General features: G+C 48.6%; 1 protein-coding gene across 5 annotated transcripts in view; it reads right to left on the bottom strand.

Annotated features, from left to right (window-relative positions):
• Positions 1-24,178, bottom strand: part of HERC2 (HECT and RLD domain containing E3 ubiquitin protein ligase 2) — a 159,739-nt gene that overhangs the window by 21,806 nt on the left and 113,755 nt on the right. For all 5 annotated transcript variants that reach the window (XM_032956770.2, XM_032956768.2, XM_032956767.2 and 2 more), the window contains exons 68-86: positions 22,892-23,017; positions 21,874-22,065; positions 20,308-20,461; positions 19,835-19,942; positions 17,872-18,003; positions 13,642-13,803; positions 12,552-12,670; positions 10,934-11,059; positions 10,060-10,215; positions 9,815-9,930; positions 8,952-9,150; positions 8,249-8,463; positions 6,957-7,134; positions 6,476-6,637; positions 5,435-5,526; positions 4,210-4,349; positions 3,167-3,354; positions 2,104-2,295; positions 919-1,002 (exon numbers count right to left, since the gene is read on the bottom strand). In XM_032956770.2, the coding sequence (XP_032812661.2) occupies positions 919-1,002; positions 2,104-2,295; positions 3,167-3,354; positions 4,210-4,349; positions 5,435-5,526; positions 6,476-6,637; positions 6,957-7,134; positions 8,249-8,463; positions 8,952-9,150; positions 9,815-9,930; positions 10,060-10,215; positions 10,934-11,059; positions 12,552-12,670; positions 13,642-13,803; positions 17,872-18,003; positions 19,835-19,942; positions 20,308-20,461; positions 21,874-22,065; positions 22,892-23,017 (2,841 nt within the window). The remainder of the gene's footprint in view (positions 1-918; positions 1,003-2,103; positions 2,296-3,166; positions 3,355-4,209; positions 4,350-5,434; positions 5,527-6,475; positions 6,638-6,956; positions 7,135-8,248; positions 8,464-8,951; positions 9,151-9,814; positions 9,931-10,059; positions 10,216-10,933; positions 11,060-12,551; positions 12,671-13,641; positions 13,804-17,871; positions 18,004-19,834; positions 19,943-20,307; positions 20,462-21,873; positions 22,066-22,891; positions 23,018-24,178) is intronic.

The raw sequence follows: 24,178 nt of genomic DNA on the forward strand, positions 1-24,178 counted from the left end.
AGAAAACAGCATTGTATTTCAAGGCTTTGTTCACATCTCCTAATAATCCCAAATGCACTTATTCAATTCCTTAACTCCCTCTAGTGTACATTTTTATTTAAAGCTTTTATGACTGCAAGGATTCATATTCTTGGTTCTTTTGGTAAAGTCACGTAGAAGGGAAACAATAAAATAATAATTAAAATATATATAACAATAAAATTCTCACGACGTTTCGACTGCAACACAAGCAATCATCACCTGATGAAAAATACATATATAAAACAATAAAATTCTCACGACGTTTCGACTGCAACACAATCATCAGGTGATGATTGCATCATCAGGTGATGATTGCTTGTGTTGCAGTCGAAACGTCGTGAGAATTTTATTGTTTTATATGTATATATTTTTATTTTATTGTTTCCCTTCTACGTGACTTTACCGAAAGAACCAAGAATATGAATCCCTCTAGTGTGTTATAAGGGAGCAAACGCTTTCACAATGTTCCATCACCTGTTGAGAACACAGGCAGATATTTCAGTGGGAGGTATTATTATGGGACCACCCTGTGTCATTACCGAAGCGTTTGTTAGGAAACCAAAAACCTTCAAGTGCTACGCTAAAATGAGCAGCCGATTTTGTGTTCGTGGCTACTCGCTGGGACTGATCTCCCCCCGGGGCACGGCTGACCACTGAACCGGTATCTGTATCCTGAGGCCAGGAACACGATGGTTCAGGCCGAGCCGACCCCGGCCGCGGACTTGGTGTCACGACGAGACGACTCCGAGTCCCGCCGCTCTGCCAACCGAGCTGCGTGGGAGCCACGGAGCAGCGTTGATAACACGAGACGCGTCGCTGTGGGCTGAGGATGCTTAGGAGGCGCTCTCCGCGTTCGGTTTTCCGCTGCAGTGAACCGACACGGTGCACAGTATTTGCCTGAATGCGGTTGAGTTCCACCACTGGGCCATGCTGCCGATCACGCACCATGGTGGCTTGCACCACCTTCCTGAAGGCAGTCTCCTGCGAAGCGAAAGAAAAAACAAACATCTGGTGAGCTCCTCTCTCAATGGTAAAAAAACACCCCAGCACACTCGTCGATAGCACCGTGGCCCTAAAAGGAGAAGTATGTAATTTTATATTTTAAAGGAGCCATTTTACATATTTGATATATCACACCATCATGCAACGACGATGCCACAGGTCTTTGAGTACCTTGTTTAAACGAATGCCCATCAGGTACCACATTAAACGCTACAGGATATAAAAAATATAAGCATCGTTTTGGAAAATAAAAGTAACAAAATGACTGAGCAGACAATTCGCCTCCTTCAAATAATAATTTCAGCGGAATTGACGGCTATACATTTCCACGTGATGAGCCACTTCGTTGAGCTTTCATTTGTAGCTAGGTCACTTCTGAAAATGAGCTCTATAGCTTCGTGGGCCTTACCTGCTAAAATAAAAAAGAGTTTAGTTTAACACAAGCAAACCTTGGACCGTTTTCGACATTCAATGTCTCATCGGGAGGGTCATGTCCAGTGACTTTGGCGGAGCTTTACACCTTATGTATTTAACCCCTACGACCTGCCTAGGGGCGCCACGATGGTGAGATGTTAACTAGCTCACCTGGTTTACAGAAGGTCGTGGGTTTGATCCCAAATGTGACATCTTCTCCATATTTGGAGTTTGCATGTTATCTCTCCCTATGGTGGCGTCGATTTTTCTCCAGGTCCTCCGGTTTTTCCCTCCACATGAGAAACATGCCTTGAGAGTATTTGGCTGCTATACATTTCCATATGGTAAGCCACTTCGTTGAGCTATCATTTGTGATGGCCAGGTCGCTTCTGAAGAAGAGCTACATAGCTCAATGAGCATTACCTGATAAAATAAAAAATAGCTTAATAGCTTTAGGGTTGCAGAACACCTTTCCCCTTAATGAAGCTCCACGTCAACCGATTGCGTACGAGGCACGTAAACCGCCTGGGGTCACGGGGCAGACACCCCACGGAGCCCCACGTGCGTGCAGGAGTGCGTGAGAATGCGTGAGTCAGTGCATGCGCGAGTGCGTGAGTCCGTACGCAAGTGAGTGAATGAGTGTGCGTGCTGCGATCAGGAGGTCACCTTTCCCGACGAGATGAGGATTCCCCTGAGCATGTCGAGCCCCACGAGGGGACCCAGCTCGCCCAGCTGCCCCTCCAGGTCGAACATGGAGATGCACGGGCAGAAGAGGTCAGAGAAGTGGTGCAGCAGAACGAGGCGGTTCCTCAGGGCCACCATGGCCAGCTCCTGCAGGTGGTTGTACTCCATTGGCACCTGGAGGAGGAAGGCACCGTTGAAATCAATGGAATCCACTTAGACCAGAGGTCAGCAACCGGCGGCTCCGGAGCTGCATGCGGCTGTTTAAGGCCTGCCTCTTGACGCTATTCATATTAACGTGCATTGCGGCTCTTGAAATAGAGTTTTTCACTCAATCCCAATGTTTTTTCTTATTGTTGTTTTGGTTGCCAATCCTTGACTTAGACAGATATCACACAGTGCATGGATGAAGGAGGCTGGGAAGATGGTGCGAGACAGAGACAGGAGGGAGAGATCTTATTCAGCGCCAGCGTCTCTACAAGGTGGAAGGGAACTCGAGACTAGTGCCCACATCCAGGCTGGTGCCGAGTCACCTTGTACCGCACAGGGACAGCTGCCACTGGGGTACCCCCCTCCCAATATTTGCGACGATATTCAATGTAAAGCTTCTTTGCATTAAAGCACAATATAAATGTGTCACGGTTGCCAATAGGCAAACCCCATTTGGAAAGAAAAAAAAAACACTCACCAATTCTAACGGCTCGCAAATTCCAATAGCGCGACTCTCATCGGTGAACTATCACAGGAGGAGCTGACATAGGGGGCACCCAATCGGATTTGAAGGTGGAGAAGATTCCAATCGGATTTGTCGTCAGGGAAAACTTAAATGGAAATGAGTCGGTTGCGAACCGTTAGGGGAAAAGAATGGGATTGTTAGAGAGTCCCAGTTCAAGACCCACCCAAGCTGCCGGCTTAAACTCCTTTACAAATACCAAGATTTATTATCACGATCGCTATTCGTTTAACCAGGTGAGAACTCAAGAGGCAAGGGTCTGTGGGCTCATTGGCACAGGTGACCTGGGTGAACTCGTGGGGTCTCGGTCCTCACCTGCATGGGCAGCTTGCTGGCGTGCACGGGCTTGCTCGTCGACCAGGCCAGGCTGTGGGCCGAGCCGCACGCCACGCGGTTGATCTTCTTCCCCTGCAGGGCGGCAACGAGCCGCGGCCGCTGGATGGCATTGGTGGTGCTGTCCCCGAGCTGCCCCTCGTCGTTGTCGCCCCACGTGTAAACGTCACCTGCGGAAAAACCGCGCACCGGTCCAGGAGCCCCTCCCCCCCTCGCACATGCCCCAGGACTCTCTTCGTGCCGTCACAGTTTACATCGCGATGTGAGGGATGGATTTCGGAAACTCCGTCAGTTCTGTAGAGCATCACATCAGGGAGGAGCCCTAGAAGATGATACTGTAGTCCATACTTGAATCTCTCGGAGCCAATCATCAGCCATGATCAATCAACTGCTGGATGAAAGCCTCCCCAAACCACTGCCATTCTTTCAGGGTCCCACAATGTAACATTGGCCAATTGCAAATTAACATAATTTAAAGTGTATTTTTTATTCATTTTCCCTGGAGGGAAAAAAACACTAATGTTGAGCCGAGCGATATATACTCAATTACACACACATTTATCTTTATCCTCATCTGCTCTGAAACCACAAACCCAACCCTTACAAGTTTAATCATATTTTACAATCCTCTGTCATCGACTATTTTATGAAGGCCTCTGCTTACCTGATACCGGCTGTGCTCGGGAACCGACATCACATGCGTTGCTGCATCGGTCACAACAGATCACATTCAAAAGTATTCAGATTTAGAGTAAACGTCTAAATATCAAAAGGTAAATTCACACCGAACTAAGGTCCCGGTTTTGGCCAAGATGACACCGTGATCTTGATTTGGAATATCACAAAATTTGGGGGAGAAACTTCCCAAGTAGTCCTGAACCGCTGCCTTCTTTTTCATCAAGTGATCCTCATCAGCTGAGAGCATCGGCTTGTTGAACCAGAGAAGCTGCACTAATAATTGTGAGTGGCTGCCCCCCTGAAAACGAACCCCGCGTTCTCAGCGGCGCGCGCACGGCGCTCCTCACCGTCTTCCGTGCAGCAGATGCAGTGGAGGGAGCCGGTGGCGATGGCGATGACCTTCTTGCCCTGGAGCGCCTGCACCTGGCGGGGGCGGCGCACGTGGTCGTCCGAGCCATGGCCCAGCCGGTGGTAGTCACCCTTGCCCCTGCGCGCAGGCACCGGGTGGACACCGTCGCCACAGGGGGGGGGTAGGGACTGAGGTGGAGAACTCGGATGAACCCATAGCCTCCGGTGCTGCTCGACCTCTGTGGCAGCGCAATGGAAATCCCAGCTCCGGTACCTTTGCTTGTCTAGCAGCCTGGCAGCCGAGCAACGGGGTCCAGATACTGCAGCTTGTATCAATGTGCAATGAAGGATAACACTGCATTTGGTACGCAAGTGATGTTCCCGCTGTTGTTTTTGTTCTGAAGTTGCAAAAAGCTCGGAGGCATGATGGTGAAACACAACAGTCATTGAAAGAAAAATATGGTTCTTGGTTTTTACTTGGTCAGAGAGTTAGAGGAGGACGGATTTTTAGGTGTGATTAGCACGGTTGGCTAGGTACGGTGCCAAATAAGTTCAAGTTCAACCAAGTTCAGATCTAACCGATGGCTCACACTTTGCTCGTGCATATGTCGTCGTCTCGTTTAACTCGCTGACCATTTGGAGACAGTTACCTCTGCGTGGTGGCACGGGCTAATTATTTTACTGTCGATGTACCCAGGGTTTCCTGAGCTATGGGGGCCTGAGTCACGGGAGGTGCAAACGCTCAATCCCAGCTTCTTGAGGGCGAGCTTTGAGAAAGCGGAGTGCGCACGCTTGCAGGTGTTCACTCCGTGCGTGTCAGCTCACACTGGCGCAAGAAATGCCCATGTTTTGAACGCGTCACTCGCTGATTGTCCCCTGGATGTGCGAGGTATTGCCTGCACGATGATTTTTGTTTGTTGTTTATGATGACCCTGGTGTATTTTTATGTCTCACATTCCCTCCTGTCCACTTTTTTTTCCGTAATTTTTGTACAACCTTCAACGATAAATCACGTTTTTTTCTGTCGAAATTTTTATCTCCAGTTTCAGAGTTGAGAGTTGGAAACCATCATACACTCACGAGCACTTCAAGAGACTCTGACTTTGTTCACTATTCTGATTTTGAAAATGTTTGTGTCTCCGGGCAGAGGCAACAAAATATTTGTTTTTATACGAGAGGCATCGTACTCAGTGTGCTGACCGTCAGGCAAGTGAGCATGCTCACCACGTGAAGACGGCGCCAGACTTGGTGAGCGCGACAGAGAACTGGGAGCCACACTCCACCTTCACCACGCCCAGGCCCGCGAGGGACTCGATCTAAGACACGCCACCAGCGCACACCACGCGTGGAATTAGCGCACACGGCAACAGCAATGGCTACAGCGATGGCTATGGTCATGGTAATGGTAACGGAAATGGCTACAGCAACGGCTATGGTAACAGTAACGGCAATGGTAACGCCAATGGTAGGGGTAACGACAACAGTAAAGGCAAGGTTAAAAGCAACGGCAAGGTTAATGGCAACAGTAACGGCAATGTCAACAGTAACAGAGAAGTTGCAAGAGTCTCAGTAATGGTAATAACAACAGTAATGGTAACGGAAATGGTAACCAGCTATTGCCATGTGAAGTGAATTGCTGTTGCTGCTGCTTCACAGACCTTACACCTCACACAGACCTCATATTGTTAATAAAATACCTGATCTACTTGAATTTGTTACTTTCCATAACTAAATACATGGCACAAACACTTAATTTGAAGAAAATCTGTAAAATGTATTGTCTGATGGTTAAATTAATGCCATTGTCCCACGTAGCTTACTGCTCAATAATAAATGCATCAGCCAACTATAATTTACTGTCAATCAATCGATCCAAGATTTGTAATGTGCGGCCATATTTAGCAAAAAGCCGAGACAGAAAATGAATAAAATAAACAATGATAACAAATAAAATACGACTAAACGTAAGCAGCAGAAGAGAAGAGAAATGTTTTTAGTCTGGTCTTGAGAGCTCTGTTTGTTACGGCTGTGCGGGCTTCAGTCGGCAAAGACTGCTCCAGACAGATGAGAAGCTCTGCTCTGCTGGCTTAATCCAATAACATTTCACACTGAGCAGCAGCCGGTCCATAGCAGATGAGCATAGATTTAGTGATGGTATGGGTGGGTGGGTGGCATTGTTGAGATAAGTTGATCAACCGGCTGTGTGTCAGTGAGATTCCAGTGTTTCCAAGGTTATGCGAGTTCCTCTCAAGCGCACGAGAGTACCTTCTGCGGGACCTTGCAGCCGTCGCTGCCGCCACGGCCCAGCTTCCCGTAGTCCCCGTCGCCCCATGACCACACGCTGTCGTCGTCCGTGAGGCACAGCGTCTGCGCGTCGCCACTGCCGCACGCCACGTCAATGACACGGCAACCCTTCAGGGTCTCCACCTGTGGGCAACCGTGGCGAAGGGAGGAGGAAGGAGATTAAAAAGGTTAACAGCGCAGGCCAGCGGAAACAAACTAGATAAGCGTTAACATGTTTATTGCCTTGAGCAAAGTTAGACGATGGGAAGGGATTCCGGATTTGAGTTTAGGGGAATGAACTGTGAAATGTGACGGGGAAAGTCGAACTGCCATGTAATCAAGAGATACAGGGGTTCTCCACAGAGGGGTGCCGGTGGGCATGCAGCGTTGGCCCAGACATCGCAGAGTGAGGCATCGGAGTGAGACGAGCGGCAGCAGCGCCGCTCGGGGAGGGCACACGCACCATTTTCGGCTTTAGCTGGTCCTCACTGTCCCCGTGTCCCAACCGCCCATAGCGGCCCTTGCCCCACGTGTAGAGCTCCCCGGCCGATGTGATGCAGGCGCTGTGGGCGCCACCCGCGGCCACGTCCACCACCTCCACCCCGCGCAGCGACTCGATCACTCGCGGGCGGTCGCACGGGCTGAGCGGACAACACACGCAGACAAGGAATCCCCCCGTGTGGCCTATGCAGACTCCTGGGGCCGGTGCCGCAAATCAGCACTCGCCAAAGTCAGCACGGCACACGTGGGGAGGTGCGACAGACACCACGCCCAGACGCAGAGGGAAATGATCGACCTCCCACTGAGTGACAGACGAAAAGCCTTGCGGACCGTGTCGACGGTGTATAGTCTGTTCTCCTGTAACGTGTTTTCATAACGCGATTGGACGTAATTTGAACGTATTATGGAACAGATTTTTTAGAACGCGGAAGCAAATTGGATATAACCCAATGCAGTGAACCGAACTATGTCGCACGAGTAGGAATAAGCGGTTGTACGGCTGCCTTGGCATAGTATCACGACGGGATGCTGCTGGATGCTTTTAGATGCTACCCACGTGCCTCAGTCTTTGTTCAGCCTGCGCGTGTATCTGACATGTTATCGCAGACTGTGCTTTAACCTATATTATTTATATTATTTATTATCACGCAATTTTCCCATAACACGGTGTTCTTCAGGAACGCAACTACCGCGTTATAGGAGAACAGACTGTATATGTATGTTGAATTTTTTTCACACCGTACGTAGCCAACCATGCTAATCGAAGGTGTGATGTGTGCCACCGGATTGGAAGCTAGTGAAGGGATTCAAGATTTTGGGTGTTGTGGCCATGTTTATAGGTGCAACGGAGAAGTTTGGCGACAGCATTTTGAATCACATGGAGTTTAGTGACAAAGGGATTTGGAGAGGCCGTAGGAGAGAAGTGCAGTAATCAAGTGGGATGACGTCTCAGCGACAGCTGGGATAAGGTTGTTGCGAAGATGGAGGGATGTCTCGCGGATCGAGGTGAGATCTCCTGTACAGGTGAGATGCGCAGGGGAAGAGAACGGGGGATCAGGATCGATGGCGACCCCAAGGTCACGTGCACTTGTTGTCAATGCACTATCAGGTTTGTTGCTGATGAGAAGCGCTCCAAGCTTTGGAAACGGGAAGTTCATCAGGCGCAACGTGGATGGGGTCGGCACGAATCAGACGCGAGTCAGTGCGGTCGCACGCGGCTCGTGGACGATGACGGCGGCGGCAGCGATGGCCGACCTGCGGTTGCCGTGGCCGAGCTTGCCGTCCTCGGCCTCCCCCCAGGAGAAGAGCTCCCCCTCGGCGGACAGCGCCAGGCAGTGCTTGCCCCCGGAGTTGACCGCCACCTTGCGAATGAACACGTGCTGGATCGACTCGAGCAGCGTGGGCATTGACACCGACTCCGTGCCGCCGATGCCGAGGCGCCCGCCGGCGCCGTAGCCTGTGGCGTAGACCTGCGCGCGCACGCACGACAACGGCGCCATCACATTCAGTCTATCTGCCTCAGCCACCGTTTTCACGATAATCACCACAGCCATCATCATACCAACCCGTGGATATTCTCTGGGTTCTCCAGTTTCCTCCCATAGCTAAAGAAACACACGACTTAACTGATTTTGACCAAACATCCCAATGCTGAAAAATCACCTGAAAACCACTCAACTGGCTTCGCACACAGCGGCGTGAATGTATTCTGAACTTTCGCACCGTACGTTGCCAACCGTGCAAATCGGAGGTGCAGTGTAAGGACAAATTAAGTAACTCGATCGCTTATTTTGCAGCGACATCGTCCCCTGCTGCGACAAAAACCGTGGCAGATTCTCCTCACAGCAGGGCCGAACCCCTGGAGAAGAATCTTGAGATTCGTTGAAGTTTCCCCGGTAAACAAGCCGAATGAACAAATCAACACAGACAAGCCAGCGAGCGAGCGGGCAGCACGCACCTTCCCATCCGCGGTGACGGCGAACAGCGTCTGCTCCCCGCCCACGAGCTGCACGGGCCGCAGAGCAGCGAGCGCCTCGCACGGCGATGGCAGTTTCACCTTGGCGCCCTCGATGCCGCCCAGCTGCCCGCGGTGGTTGTGGCCCCAGCCGTAGATAGTGCCGCTCCCTCCGGAGGAGAGCGTCCAGTCGTCGGGGCGCCTGCCGCCAGCCCGACAACAGAAAAATTAGCGTCTTTTCATGAGGAGGCCCTTGCAAGGCGGCGTGCGACAACCGCCACCCGCAAGGTAAACCGACAAATGGCGAGCGGGCCATGTGAATGTGGCCATGTGAACGGGGCCGTGTGAATGGGGCCATGTGAATGGGGCCATGTGAATGGGGCCGTGTGAATGGGGCCATGTGAATGGGGCCGTGTGAATGGGGCCATGTGAATGGGGCCATGTGAATGGGGCCATGTGAATGGGGCCGTGTGAATGAGGCCGTTTGCGACGTCCGCTGCTCCCGGCTGGCCGGTGCTCTCGTACCGGTGACAATCGGGAGCGCAGTGTCGCGGGCAGCAGTGAATAGGGGTGAGGCAGCAGTGTGGTGTGAATGGGGGTGTGGTGTGAATAGGGGTGATGCGAGAGTGTGGTGTGAACGAGGGTGAAACAGGGGTGTAGTGTGAATAGGGGGATAGGGGACGTGAAGTGATGTGGCACAGAGAGGTGGAATATGAAGAGGAAGTGCACACGGGTGGGAGGGGTGGTACAAAAGAGGTACCACTGCAAGGAGGGAGTTTTATAAGGAGGCGGCAAGTGGAGGCATTGTGAGGGCGGCACGTATTGGGGTAGTGTCAGCATAGTGTCCTGCTGCTGCTGCAACGTGCCTATTGATCCACTGCACCAGCTGCTCGTCGTGCTCGCGCTTGAAGAGGTCGTGCCGCTCGTGCAGCATGTTCATCTCCTCCGTGTCTGCCATTAGCTCAAATACCTTCTTGGCAACCTGCGGCAAAGCACGGCGTCCCATCGTCATCATCATCGTCATCATCGGTCACGGGGGTTCCTCGTGACGAAAAGCCAGAACAAAAACACACTGCCGGAAAGTAAACAGTGGCGCCGTTTGGCAGCTGACCTCATCTAGAAAGTGCCGTGGCAGTGGAGATCGGCGCTCGAGAGCAACGGCGACACGAGACGCGGTGCAGTAGCGGCGGAACCAGGCCCACTTGTGGGTCTCGGCACAGCAGGGCAGTGCATCGAGCTCCAGGTCGCAAGCCAGCCCTACCAACACCTGCCCACAGAAACACGCACGCACAGTTCACACACACACAATGTTAACTGATCTGGACCAAATATTCCAATGCTGAAAAATCACCTGAAAACCACTCAACTGGCATCGCACACAGCGGCGTGAACTTATTTCGCACCGTACGTAGCTAACTATGCTAACCGGAGGTGTGGAGGAAGGACTACAAACTAATAAAAAAAATAAGTTCTGAAGAAATTAGTTTTCAATCTAGATTTAAAATTGAATGGATCCAGAAGAATACAGGCCGAAGATCCCCAGTATAGCCTTCAACAGGCTGTTGGGGCAAGTATCGTTAGCGAGTTCCTATGAAGGCCGGCATGGCATATGAGGGGGTGGGTTTCCAACACCATGCCCGGCCGCCTTTGTCTCCCCAACTGCTGATACTCTCATGATACCGAGCCGACCTAGGGGAGGCCCAGGACCGGTTCAGATAATCATCACTAGTGTTGGTGGCCGTGAGCGGGAATCGAACTTGGGTCGCTGGGTTCGTAGCGCAGCGCGCTAACCGCTGCACTACCGCTCCCCACATTACCCTCGCACACTCGAGACAAACATCCATCCCCCCTTCCAGCCACAACAGGCTGCTAGAACTCGAAGCTTGTGGCTCCGCCAGAGACCTCAAAATGGCGGTTTGGCACGCCTTGAACATTTCGTGTCGAGAGCACAAAAGCCAGAAGCAGCCCTGGGCCTGGGCTCGCACCTTGAAGAAGGGGCTGTGCAGCAGCTGCTTGCCACCACGCACGACGGGGTCCTCGTACTCGAACTGCCGCTGCAGGGCCTCAGGCAGCCCCTTGACGAGCGCGGCGAGCGCACAGCCGCTCAGCGTCTGCAACGCAACACACAGCTCCGCCGCTATGTCACTTCAGTTCACCCGGCGCGAGCCTCTCTTCATAGCAACATCCTCAATAACCTTGATTTGGCAGAGCGCCCAACAAGCCCTCGTTGTGTCCCTCAAACAAGTCATCAAGACTCGCCCTATCGTTATCCCTGATTTAGTTGTAAGGAGCCAAGCTATTTCCATTTCAATAAATGTGGTTGTCACTTCTCCGGGACTTGGCACGTGTGTTCGGTATAAGGGAGGTTGTGGGTTCGAGCTCTACTCTGACACCTGTATATTTGGTAATTGCATGTTCTCTCCGTGGTTGCATGGATTTTTCTCCAGGTCCTCCGGTTTGTCCCTCCGCGTTTAAAAACATGCGTTTAGAGCAGGGTCGGCAACCTATGGCTCGCGAGCCAGATGTGGCTCTTTTGATGACTGCATCTTGCTCACAAATAAATCTTAGCTGACATTTCTTAATATGATAAGTCTTTCTTAACATGGTAAGTCTAATCATGTTAATAAATGTCAGCTAAGATGTATTTGCGAGCCAGATGCAGTCATCAAAAGAGCCACACCTGGCTCGCGAGCCATAGGTTGCCAACCCCTGGTTTAGAGTATTTGGCTGCTATAAATGTTGACGTGATAAGTGACTTCGTTGAGCTATCATTTGTGGCTAGGTTGCTTCTGATCAAATAAAAATAGTTTGGTTTTGTTTGTATTTGATCTCTGGATAAGCTAGCAACCCTTTTGTAATGTTTCTATATACAGGCAGTGTGTAGTAAAATCGGGGACCACCTTAATGTTTATTAAGTAATTAGTTTGTGAAAACGCTAGATGTCTGCATAAGTTTATATTGAATCAAATGACTTTTCATCATCTACAAAAGCCAGGCATAGTGGCATTTCATATTCATTTGTCTTTTTGGGAATCTGACAGAATGTGCGCAGGCCATGGAGACAGAACCGATAGAAATAAATGTAGACGCAGTTGGACTCACCCGCTTCTGGCAGACTATTGCCCACTTGCAGGCCGGAGTCATGTTGTGTCACAGAGGGACAGCTGCCAAATGGAGGTACCCTTCAAATGCTGAACCCTCACCCATTTCGATGACGTACTGATATGTATGTACGTGTACATCAGAAGAAAATCTGAAGGAAAAGGACATGTGGGAGGGCGTGTGGCACAGTTTGGCGCCAGCTGTAATAGAGTGCGACCATGTCGCTACAGCTCTCTGCGGTGAATACAATGGGTTTAAAAAAGTGGTGCTACACCTATCTAAATAAAATTAACGCCAAACCTCTTGCGCTTTGCGAGATTTAGGGGTGAACCCTGCTACTTGCAGATGTCTCAGAACGGGAAACGGTTAAGATTAAATGTGATGCAAGGCGCTTGAGTTGCTGCGGTATTTAAGCAATGCCATATGAAGGCAAAGAATGGTATTGGTATACGACATTCAAGCCGGTGGCCTGTAAGGCAGCACACAGACACTGAAACCAACCAGAGCACGGCCCATGTCCGCTTGCTCTCCCAGGAGCACGTTGACGTTGATGGACTGGCCGAACTCCGTGGTGAGTAGCCTGCGCAGCCTCTGCAGGGCCCACATGCGGTGAGGCGCAGCTGCACACAGCGTCACGGCACACGGAGAGAGGGACGCAGATTCCGTTAGCGCCAGCTCTCAGCCACACGGGCATCGCACACAATCACGATGCAGAGGATGTGAATAGAAAAATCGGAGACTCTTTCCTGTGTGCAACTGTGGCTCAGAACTTCAAAAATGGACCATGTAACCTCACACTGCCTAAATATACATTTAAGTGGGTGTCCGCATTTTATCAACTCAGACAAAAATATGGATTGGCTAAATCACAAATTAATTTCTAATAGTTGCTCTTCATAGGCCATACAACAGAATGTAACATCCAATATGCGTGAAGATGAATCTGACCCAAGTGACTCAGACAATGGCTTGTTGCATTCAAAAGGAAATCCACAAGCGTGCGGTGCGGTCAGGGGTTTACTTTGCCATTACAGTACTTAACGTCGTGCTTGACTTTGTGATGGCAACATTCAATGGATCGTTTGGACTTGAGCGATATGGAAGCTGAGAGTGATTCGGGTTTGCTTGCTAAGATTCTGGCTCGAGGATTGCAGCTTATGGCAGTTTTATGGACACTAGCAGCCATAAGTTGAGTTTTCCTTGCTGTTGCTTTGCTGCACTGCATACAATGTGCTCCTCAAATCATTTCTCCTAGTGCCTGCTAACCCACTTATCCATGACCCCATCATCCCATTACACTGTGTAAGTTAAAAGTAAAATTGTCCAAACCCTACTGGATTCCGCTCTTTCATATTTATTGTTTCAATAGGACAACAAATTGCCTGTGAATTTTGTGAACAGAAAAACATTGCATATTTCCTGCTGAATTAAAATTACGCCATTCATCGGCTAAGACGAATAATTAAGCGCGGTAGATGACACGGTAAACAGAGACGAGGTAAGGGAGCGGGGCCAAGCAGCGCCGTTCGTCAAGCAGTGACGACCCCCGCGGCGCTGGAAGAGCCACGTGGGCAGTGGAGAGGCGACCTACCCAGTGCGCTGAGCTGGGCACACGCGGCCAGCGACGCAGCAAGACGCGGCATGATGCTCTTGGTGGTGCTGAAGTCCAGGCGGAAGTCGAGGAGGCAGGTGACCAGGTCCATGGAAGGCGTAGACAGAATGCAGCGGTCCGACAGCAGGAAGTCTTTGGGCCCTAGAGGCAATGGGGGCAGTGGCAATACAGCGTGATAAGCAGGTATAATCGGTTTGATGACAATTTTTATTATATGTACGCAATTTATTCTTAAACTTGAAATTATATAGCCTTAGTGTAATGTAGCTTGTAAAATTATTACATTTGTAATTCTATTGATTTATTTTATAATAATGAACACTTGCAAAGAAGCAATCAGGTAAAGGTGCATATTCAGTTTGATTTCATTTATATTAAATTATATATCACAGTTTCAAAGGAATTGACATTGAAAAAGTAAAAAAATTAAACTAAACAGTTTATAGAGCAACTAGCGGGAAGTACCCAGTATTGCCCAGGGGAAAAAATATATTTTAAAACTTGTTTTCTCTTAAAAACATAACATACACAAATACTAAGCGATTGTGAAAGCCCGGCGTTACGTTTGTCCATTTGTCCGTCAAAATTATAGGCGGCTTGCAAAAGTCCAAAAAGTTATAGAAAGTGGGGGGTAAATAGTTTATCTAAAAGGCGTTCAAAAATTGTTGACCCCCCCCTCAAAAAAATTGTATCCCCACGTAGGCAAATATATCTACACACCCTACATACATTAGAGTGAGTAGTATCTAGTAACTCTATTTTAGTTTCTGGCATTACAGTAGTATCTACCGAGCACAGTAGTGGCTATTAACTGTATAATAGTATCTACTGACTGTAGTAACTACTGACTATAGCAGTATCTACTGATCCAATAGTAGTATCTACCAACTCTGCAGCAGTATATACTGACTATAGTGGTCACTAGTGACTGTAGTATTATATGACTCTATAGTAGTATCTACCGAAGCTATCGTAGTAACTACTGACTATAGTACCATTCACTGATGATAATAGTAACTACTAACTCTACAGTAGTATTTACTGCCTGTAGTAGTATATACTGACCGTAGTAATATCTACTGGCCGTAGTAATATCTACTGACCGTAGTAGTATCTACCAACTATACAGTAGTATCTACTCACTATATAGTAGTATCAACCAACTCTATAGTAGTAAATAATGACTCTACAGTCGTATCTAATGACTATAGTAGTATCTACTGAATCTATAGTCATATCTATTGACTCGATAGTAGTATCTACTGACTGTAGTAGTATCTAGTGACCCTACAGTAGTATCTAATGACTGTAATATCTACCAACTTTATGATAGCATCCATCAACTCTATAGCAGTATCTACTCGCTCTACAGTAGTATATACTGACTATAGTAGTAACTACTGACTCTAGTAGTAACTACTCACTCTACACTACTATAGTCAGTAGATACTACTGTAGTCAGTAGATACTACTATAGTCAGCATATACTACTGTAGAGTTAGTCGATACTACTATAGTCAGTATATACTACTGTAGAGTCACTAGATACTACTATATACTGACTAAAGTAGTGTCTACTATCACTAGAGTAGTATATACTGACTATAGTAGTAACTAATAACTCTATACTACTGTAGAGTCAGTAGATACTACTATAGTCAGTATATACTACTGTAGAGTTAGTCGATACTACTATAGTCAGAATATACTACTGTAGAGTCACTAGATACTACTATATACTGACTAAAGTAGTGTCTACTATCACTAGAGTAGTATATACTGACTATAGTAGGAACTACTGACTCTATACTACTGTAGAGTCAGTAGATACTACTATAGATAGTATATACTACTGTAGAGTTAGTCGATACTACTATAGTCAGTATATACTTCTGTAGAGTCACTAGATACTACTATATACTGACTAAAGTAGTGTCTACTATCACTAGAGTAGTATATACTGACTATAGTAGTATATACTGACTCTACAGTAGTATAGAGTCAGTAGTTTCTAATATAGTCAGAATATACTACTGTAAAGTTAGTCAATACTACTATAGTTAATATACTACTGTAGAGTCACTAGATACTACTATATACTGACTAAAGTAGTATCTACTATCACTAGAGTAGTATATACTGATTATAGTAGTAACTACTGACTCTATACTACTGTAGAGTCAGTAGATACTACTATAGTCAGTATATGCTACTGTAAAGTTAGTCAATACTACTATAGTCAGAATATACGACTGTACAGTCACTAGATACTACTATATACTGACTATAGTAGTATCTACAATCACTACAGTAGTATATACTGACTATAGCAGTGCTTTGGTGCCGCGCTCAGCGTAGTGATATAATAGTAAATAGTAATAATTTATTAATGTAACTACTTTACATTTGTAATGACATGGTGACACCTGCTGGCCAGAAAAGAGAAGCACGGGTATGGGCACAGTTAAAGTAACATCCAATCAGAGGAGAGGTATCTGAGGCATAGGTAACAGGTGGAGTTAGCCGAGATACTCCGGGAACCTGCTCGAAAGTTCCACGAGAGGGCGTGGCTGGAGGCAGGTCGAAGCCACGCCTGGGGGGAAATAAGGGTGAGTGGACCCAGGGCTCGGGGTTCGTGTGTGGATTCTTGGGTCCTGGCTGCGTCGCTGCTAGCCAACATCTCTCTCCGTCGTCCGGCTACATGGAACATCTCCTGCAGGGTTTCCATCGCCATCATCGTCACGCCACCAGCCAGCGGCGTAGCTGAGTGAGGGCGGTGGGACCATGCAGAGTGATCGACTGTGTGTAGCCAGTAGAGCCTGTACACCTTTTGGTGTTCTCTGGTCTAACACCGTTTTAAGACTAGGCTCAAAAGAAAGCTGTCTCTGGTGTGGACCAATCAGTTTCAAAGACAATGCATCATATTATCAGAGCATGTTTTTGTTTGCATTCTGACCACAAGTATTGTGGTTAATGCAGACATGATTCCTTGTAAAAAGTTTCAGTTTGGTGTTTTAACATCTCAACACCTGTTTTGTTGCCAGAAAAAGGGGAAAACCTATTCTCATATTTTGGTACTGGCCCTTTGCACGACGTGTCGCGGAAGTCGCTCATTACACATTTGACGGATGGGAAAAACAAATAGTGATATTTCATCCGGGGGCTTATTGCGTCATATGTGTGTAGTTTTTTTAAAAAGTAAAGCCAGCAGTTTGTCAGTTAAAAAGCGTCATAAGGTGTGTCCACAGACACACAGACAGACACACAGACAGACAAAAAATTACTTTTATAGGTACTGTAAGATACTGTATGATTCACACACAGCAATGGTGGAGGAATTATAAGAGGCAACTGGCACTTTGTTCAAAATTACTCTTAATTGTTGATAGAAGTAATAGGATGGAAAGAAAAGTAAAGATTCAAATGAGACAGACGTTGCGAATGATACAGATTCCCTATCGAGGGCCATGGCCCGCGGACCCTCACTCTTGGCGGTTCTGCGTGCCAGGGCTGGAAACGGGGCCTTAAGAGTGAGTGATTTTGATAGCCGTGGTTAGGGATGGGCCTCAGGCGCTTTTGCCACGCGTGTGTCAGCAGCAAGTGAGAGTATGGAGGTGGTCGAGGCCTGTGGTCAGATTATTCCCAGAGCTGTGCCAAAGACTGGGAGGAGGACAAGGAGGAGGTCAAGCAAGTATTGCGCTCGCAGGGTGGGTTTGTGATAGACTGCACGTGCAACTTTGGAGAAGCGGGGAGGTCAACATTGGTTCTGACATGGGCGCTTAAGACAGGAGTAGTGACCGTGTTAATGCATGGCCAGATGGTTGAAAATGTGCACGAGAAAATACAGGTCTTGCCTTTGATTACAAGTCCACAAAGAGGATGCTCGGAATTTCATGGCAGTAAAATGTAATAAACGTAGACGTTCATGAAATAATGTTGCAAGTGTTGTAGGTGTAGATGGCGGTCAGATTATTGATGCCATAGGTAGAGAAACATTGAGAGCAGATCTTAAAGATGAGATGTGGACTACACATCAGTTGCATTAAGTGGCAGAAGGAGAGATTCATTATCCAAGAAACACTTGGCTGCCTGTGTTGTAGTTTTGACACGGCCTCTCTCTATCCATGCCCAGACGGCACTCTCCGGCCACGGGAATGTGTGAACACTAGGCCGTGTGCCCCGTGGGGTCCTGCTGGCCGCTGCAGGTACCTGTGGCCGGCATGATTGGGTAGACAGTGAAGCGCCAGCCCCAGCCATTGACTGAACCATCGCTGGTGAACTTCCACTTGAGCTCATCACCCGGAATACGCAGCTCGCTCGACCAGTCCGACCACTCACGGCCTACGTAGATGCACGCACAGACCGACGCACAGCTCTCATTGACAGCGTGCTCAGACGGGTACTCCAAGTGCTCACTCAGACGACTGGTGGTGCTGACATGTCCTCAACATACTACACACAACACCAAATACTTTACATCGTCTGCCACTGTGGTTTCCAAGTATTTGTTTGAGGCAAATATGACCTCAAAAAATTCCGTGTGAGAGACAGGCAACCACCAAACAGGGTGTGCAAATGCAAAAACAAAAATTATATGTACGAATTGTTAAGCAGTATGCAGAATCACGCCAAACTATGATTTCATGGATTTCATCTTTGTGGCCACATGAAGCAGCAAGAGGTCATGAAATAGGCTTGGACGTCACGAGTTGAGAATTCGGTAACCCAATCACAGACACATGCGTGTGCACACACACGGGTGCATGCACATGTACAGAGGCATACACCTACAAAGATGACCCATCGACCAGGATGGACCGTCAGGGTAAGTGGTATTGTTCACCAGATCATAAGGCTGGTCGGGTATCGCTAGCACCACGCGCGCTCAGTCCCTTCCCCCTCCCCAGCGATTCACCAGACACTCCTTTCTGTTTGTGGCTGCAGAGCAGGGGTCCGCGCTACATTCACACAGTAGTCGCTACTGCGGTCGACCAAGAATCCTTGCGCCGAGTTAGCGGGGCCACACAGCCCACGCTGCACACAGACACACGTGTGCAGATACCGACTCGTGAGAGATGGCACACCCAGAAATAACTTTTCATCTCCAAGCACCAAGTCGTGATTCTAAACTAATCTAAACTATTTTTATTTTACAAGATAAGGCCCACTGAGCTACATAGCTCTTTTTCAGATGATAGCTCAACAAAGTGGTTTATCCTGTGGAAATTTAGAGCAGCCAAATACTCTAAACGAATGGTTCCTTCATTCAGTGATGCTGACATTTCTCGGTGTCATTCTGGATCCCACTCTCTCCTTTGACACCCAAATCAACCTCGTTCTCAAGTCCTGCAACTACCATTTCTGGGCCCTCTGCCAACTGCGTCCACTCATCACCTCCAACAAAGCAAATTACTCTCGCCTGCAGCATCGTTGGGTCACGACTCAACTGTTGCAAAGCGGTAAGCGTCCAGTCCACTCAAAACAACCAAAATAAGCTGCAACGCCTCCAAAATTTCATTGCCTGAGTTGTCCACGGCTCCCACACCCTCCCCCTGACTCCCTGTCCATCCTTCATGCCCTTTATTGGCTGCCCATTTCAAGCAAAATTACCTTAAAGATCATTTGCCTCTGCAACTGCACCCTAAAATCCAGCTACCCACCATACCTAAGTTCTCTGCTCATGCCTTACACTTCAATGAATCATAGCCACCTTCGCAGTGCGACGCAGAATCTCCCTGAAACTCCCAGGATAAGGACTGTAATTGCTTCTCATTGTTCTCCGTGGTAGCCCCGTCATTTGGAACTCCATCCCAATTCACATCCGCAACGTTCAAAAACCATCTAAAGACATCTGTTCAGCTCGACATTTAACTTAGTCTCCCTCGAACCGCACGACGCGATCTGACACTGAACTCTGCTCCATGCCTCAGAATTGCATCTTTGGTCCACAACCTTGCGCACGTTATAAATTGTATTATTATTCTAAACGTGGAGGGAAAAACCAGATGAGCCAGAGGAAAATCCAAGCAACTACAGGAAGAGCATGCAAACTCCAAATATACAGGCGTCAGGGTCGGGATCAAACCCACGACCTCTTGGATACCAGACACCGTGTTGATGCCGCGTAGGAGCGTGCCCACCGCACACGGCGACGCCATCTCCCGCTTCTCACCCGAGCGCACCGAGACGACGCGGCTGCCACCGTCCATCAGGGTCAGGGGGTCGTGGCGCCGCTCGGTCGAGCACTGCCGGTCAAACTCCACGCGCAGCCCCTCGGCTCCTGGGCCACAGAGGGATGGGACGGTATGCGAGTAACGGCAGCGCGCGTGAGCAAGCGTGCAAACGTCAACAACCGCCGTCAGTCGCACGAGCACGGTGAAGATAGTGTGTGGGCACGGGGCAACACTCACATTGCAAGCTCATCAACAGTCTATCCCCTTCCCCCCACTTAACCCCAAAAGATTTCCAACATCTTTCTAAGGTTTTAAATTACATACTATTGCTTAACATCTCACCGTCTGGATGCTGTTGTACAGTATGAATGCTATTGTTACAGTATTAACTGGTGTTTAGGTGGTATTGAACAGTATAGTATTGTGCACGATGGCGCCATGCGGTGGTGGCGATTGGCGCAGTGGGAGTGACCGGGGATGCGGACGGTGCCACTGGAGCTGGTATCGTCCGTGTAGGGGTGGCTGCTCTCCACGACGGCCGGCTGTGCCGCGTGGCGCCCGCTCTGCGAATCAGACGCGACGTCCTCCAGCTCCGTCACGCACAGCTCCAGCAGCATCTCCGCCACCTGCGACGCAGGCACAGTGCATACGGACACACGGCACACAACATCGTTCGCAAAGACAAGCATCACCCCCATGGATAGCCTAAGCACCGGCACACACATTAAAGACAAAGGTCCCCCGTGTAGCCTTAACATGCCGGTGAGACAAGTGATGTTAGACAGTTGCACCTATGAAGGCTGGCACGGCACACGAGGGGGTAGGTGGCCAGCACCATGCTCGGTAGCCTTTGACACCCCAGTGCTGATGCTTACAACCACCGCACTAGGTACTCATTTGAAGCTGAGTTGACGTAGAGGAGGCCCAAAACCGGTTCAAATATTCACCACTGTTATTGGTCGTGAGATATCAAACTTGGGTCACCGGGTTCGTATCGCAGTGCACTAACCACGACACTACCGCTCCCGATACAACATATGATATGGCACACAACATGTGATGCATCATGCACACACATCACACACACACTACACAACCATGCACACAACACAGACACATAAACGCCTAATTTCTTGCACAACCCGTCTGTTGTTGGATAATTACATTTGTTTACTTTCCTTACTCTTTGGTTCTTTTGGTAAAGTAACGTAGATAGAAAAAATAATAGATCACGACGTTTCGATCACCGCACAAGCAATCGTCTTCAGGTGGGATTGTGCCTAATCCCATCTTTGGATTTCCCACTCGCTTTGGCACAATCTCTAGCCCCCACCCTCTTGCCCGATTTGGCAAACCCCCCCTGCAGGCTCTATATATATTAGGACTTGTTTCAGCAGCCTGTTTCTCTCTCCCACCTGAAGACGATTGCTTGTGTGGCGATCGAAACGTCGTGATCTATTATTTTTTCTATCTACATGACTTTACCGAAAGATCCAAAGAGTATGGATTCCTGCAGTCATGAAAGCTTCAAATAAAGATTGTTTACTTTCCTATTATAGTGGTTTGATTTCTAACCCAATGGTTGTATATAGTTGCTTGTATGAATATAATAAATAAATATTAAACTTTAGATAATGATACTAACATGGAATTAATATAGACGTTATTTCCGTTTTTAATGCAACAAGTCATTGCGTATTTTAGTTTTAAGCAAAGCTGTTTAAAGCGCCTTGAAATTGTGGGAACATTTATCATGATTATTGTTCTGCTTGTTCACCCGGGAAAGCACAATGCCGCTACGTGTGATCCTAATTGAGCAATTTGCAGGTCATATTTCAGCATTGAGACGTTTTCCCAAAACCAGTCACTCTGTGTTTGTGTGTATGTGCTTTTTAGCTTCAGAAGGACCCGGAGAACTCATGAATCCCGTGCAGAAAACGGGGCGAGAGAAACAGACAACCTCCACACAGAAAGGCAATCGAAACCAAGGCCCTTCTTGCAGAGAGGTGCGAGGGTTACCACCACCCGTGGCGCTCACCTGGGAGTAGGCGATGCCCATGGCGGACAGCACGGCCGACAGCACCTCGCGGCCCCGCTCGCTGGCACGCGCAGCGACTGCCAGCTTCAGCAGGTCGACGAGCACGCGCGTGTCCTCGGGCACGAGCAGGCACGTGAACTCATCCAGACCCTCGGGCTCCGGCACGGCAGCCCGGGCCTGGCTCTCTGTCACCTGCAACGCACACGCATGCATGCACACGCGCATAAGCGTAATGCACCAAACACCTATACATACAACAACAGCCACCATGCACTACGAGGTGGCGGTGACAGATACATCACAGCATTATTAACATCGAATAACCTTTATACTACCAGCGTGGAGCACTTGCAGACACAACAACAAACGATGTTCGCCACTAAGTGGCCGTGACATCACCACGGTGCTTGTGTCAGGATAGATGCACATTGAGGTCACCATTAAGTGTTAAAAGCTTGCTGACAGGAGGCCATGGAAGAGACCCAATTATTATAAGCTAACTGAGATGACTGGCAGATGCATCACCTGTGCCAACTTGCTGCGTTTTAGCCACCCAGAGCTCCGCTCATTGTTGCGAGTGTTGCTCCTTCTGTCATCTGTTGTTGGAGGGCAACTGCCTCAAACTGCCCAGTAGCTTTCTTCACGAGACTCCCCTACAGAGGCTGATCTTGACACTGCTGATACCAGACCTTTAGCAACTACTCAGCCCATCTCCTCTCTAGCTCAACAGCCCCTTTATTTTAGCCCCTTCTGATAAGTAAAAAATAAGCTGCTTTATTGCGAGATCGTGTTTAATCCACCGAGTGCCCAAGCAGCTTCCGTTTGCTCGGACAGAGGGGGCTAAACAGGCACGGCACGGGCTGGAGAAGAAATGGGCAGATTCGATATGGGAGGTTTTGTAGCCGGTTGTAATTGCTGATGATTGGCACCACCGTCAGTCCCCTGGTTCTGCAAGTTGGGTCGGGGGCGGTGGAGTTTTGGTCACGAGACGTTTTGGACGCCTATCCTCGGGCTGCACCTTGGCTGTGTTGGTCATGGTCTCCGCTATGATGGAGGCGGCTCCGGGGTCATCGGTCACGGGGATGAATGGCCGGGAGAAGGTGGTCGATGTCGATGGGGTGAGCGTGTCCTCCGACGCTGTTGTCTGCGAAACGAAAACAACACAAGTCACTACAAGTCAGTACTCGGCCTCACCGAGTCTCAAGAGACTCTTTTTTTTCCAGAAGGGCCCTACCAAATGTTCACAGTCGTGGGCGGTGTTGTTGCTGAGCATAATCCCAATTGAGTAATTTGCAGGTAGCTTATCAGCATTGGGATGTTTGGCCGATAGCGGTTACAATATATGTGTTTAGCTATGGGGGGGGACCACAGAACCCAGAGGAAACCCACACAGAACAGGGGGAGAACATATAAACTCCATAAAAACGCTATCATAGCACTTTAGTGACTCCAATGCACTGATACTATATAAACATTTACGTGACCGATGCCACAGCAGCAGATACACTTCAATCACGACTAGTACCCGTGTTGAAGACTCAAGTCGACCAGACCCGTCACACCTCATCCGGACGGTGTTCAACCACCACACTGCAGGTCACCTCACTCCTCTCTCTGCTTCCCACGCACTGCCTCCGCTCTGGATTTACTTCCCGTCGTCTTTATTCCAAAGCTTTTATAACCTTGCTCAATTTAAGAAATGTGTTAACTGTTATCGAATACAATTTTGATAATCATGCTCTTTGGTGCTGGCCACTTGACACATTTCTTTATTGTGTCCCAATAAAGAATTATAAGTGAGGCTCTCAACCGCATTGGGTGCCGCGTTGGCAAGATGTTAACTACCTCGTATGGTATGTGGGAGGTCGCGGGTTTGGTCCTGACCTCAACACCTGTACATCTGGAGTTTGCGGTGTCTCTCTCCGCGTGAAGACATGGATTTTTCTCTCGGTCCTCCGGTTTTTCCTTCCACATTTAGAAGCATGCATTTAGAGAATTTGGTTTCTTTAAATTTCCACATGATAAGCCACCATCCGCCAAGCTGTTTCTCCCTCCATACAGAAACAACCACTTGATACTCCGGTCAAAACCATCACACTACCATATATAGCAGGCGTTACTAAAAAGATTTCCAAAATTCTAAACAAACACAAGATCCAGGTCCGGTTCAATACAGTACACAAAAGTCGTGATCTGATCCCATCCGTGAAGGATGTCATTCCTGACTTACAGTACCCTGGGGTTTACAAATTGAGTTGTACCTGCGGTGATTGCTATATCAGGGAGACAAAGCTACATGTCTCTA

The sequence above is a fragment of the Petromyzon marinus genome, chromosome 18, assembly GCF_048934315.1.
Source record: "Petromyzon marinus isolate PM22_M1 ecotype Great Lakes invasive population chromosome 18, UKy_Petmar_22M1.pri1.0, whole genome shotgun sequence".
Taxonomy (NCBI): Eukaryota; Metazoa; Chordata; class Hyperoartia; order Petromyzontiformes; family Petromyzontidae; genus Petromyzon; species Petromyzon marinus.